Source organism: Cyprinodon variegatus, unplaced genomic scaffold, assembly GCF_000732505.1.
Source record: "Cyprinodon variegatus isolate N-32 unplaced genomic scaffold, C_variegatus-1.0 Scaffold133, whole genome shotgun sequence".
NCBI classification, from domain to species: domain Eukaryota; kingdom Metazoa; phylum Chordata; class Actinopteri; order Cyprinodontiformes; family Cyprinodontidae; genus Cyprinodon; species Cyprinodon variegatus.
The window spans coordinates 751,041-752,270 of record NW_015150586.1 but is presented as its reverse complement, the minus strand read 5'-3'; the positions used below and the strand labels follow the sequence as shown (position 1 = coordinate 752,270).

Sequence of the window (1,230 nt, the reverse complement as noted above, 5' to 3'; positions counted from 1 at the left end):
AACACTCGCCGTGCCAAACCTTGGTCATCCTGACACTCGGCTTTTCTGACTCTCGGACATCCTGACATCCGGCCATCCCGACGCTCTGATGCCCAGCTGGACATCCCGGCGCTCGGATGTCCCACTGCTCAGAATTCCGATGCTCAGACATCTTACATCCAGACACTTGGAAGCCCTGATGCACAGCAGGACATCCCTATGCTCGGACGTCCCACCGCTGCTTGACGCCCCACCAATAGATTCTGCATGTAATTCACATCCTCTGACTAGTCTGTCCCTGCGTCCCTCAGCTGTGTCTCACAGGCAGGATCATGTTAATATAGCGTATCAGCTAGTCTCCTAGTAAACTAGAGTCTCCCATATAATGCATTAGACTCTGATTGTTTGTTTGTTTGGTAAAAGCCAAAGGTTAAACAAGAGCTCCATTTTCTTTTGCTATTTTGTATGAAATATTCAAATATCAGCATTAAGCTGTGGATAACAGGGATCCACAATAAAAAAAAACTCCCACTATCTTAAAACTGTGTGAAAAAAGAAAAAAAACTTGAGTTAAATAAAAAGTACCAATGGGTGCAGATTTATGCAGCTTTATTACTTTTCTCCTCCTAAACTGACGCTGAGCCCAGAACAATAAAACAAAACATTGGACCCTGAAGCCGGTTCCGATCCAACAGGAGCTGGGTTCTAACAGACCTGCTTGGTTCAGGCGTCTGAGGTTTCATTTTTCTATCAGTCATATTTCTGTATTAACCCCAGATCCTGTGTTTTATTCGTGTTTCTTTAGGTTTAATGAGAAACATCTGGAAGCTCGTTTCTTCTTCTCCCTTTTTTTATGGCTGCTGTAAATGTCTGTACTGCTGCTGACGATCCGACCCGTTTCCCTGCAGGACGGCATTGAGCCCATGTGGGAGGACGAGAGGAACAAGCGAGGCGGACGCTGGCTGATCACGCTCTCCAAGCAGCAGAGGAGATCAGACCTGGACCGCTTCTGGCTGGAAACTGTAGGTTTTTCAATTGAGTCCAATCATTGATGCTAGTTGGTGCAGAAATGGGTCTAAGTTTGTGTCAACTTCTATCTGATCTATAGCCCTGTTTTCACTACCCTATTGAAACCGTGCCGAGATCTGGATCAGTCCGAACACGGTAAACGAGATAACTGTTGAGTGTAAATGGAACGCACAACTGAACCCAACTGCGCGCGACACAACCGAACCGCTCTAACATGGTACT

At 46.1% G+C, this 1,230-nt stretch overlaps 1 protein-coding gene across 2 annotated transcripts in view; it reads left to right on the top strand.

Moving 5' to 3' along the window:
* The window catches only part of LOC107085786 (eukaryotic translation initiation factor 4E-1A-like), a 20,121-nt gene that overhangs the window by 9,916 nt on the left and 8,975 nt on the right, over nucleotides 1-1,230 (top strand). For both annotated transcript variants that reach the window (XM_015376332.1, XM_015376333.1), the window contains exon 5: nucleotides 888-1,001. In XM_015376332.1, the coding sequence (XP_015231818.1) occupies nucleotides 888-1,001 (114 nt within the window). The remainder of the gene's footprint in view (nucleotides 1-887; nucleotides 1,002-1,230) is intronic.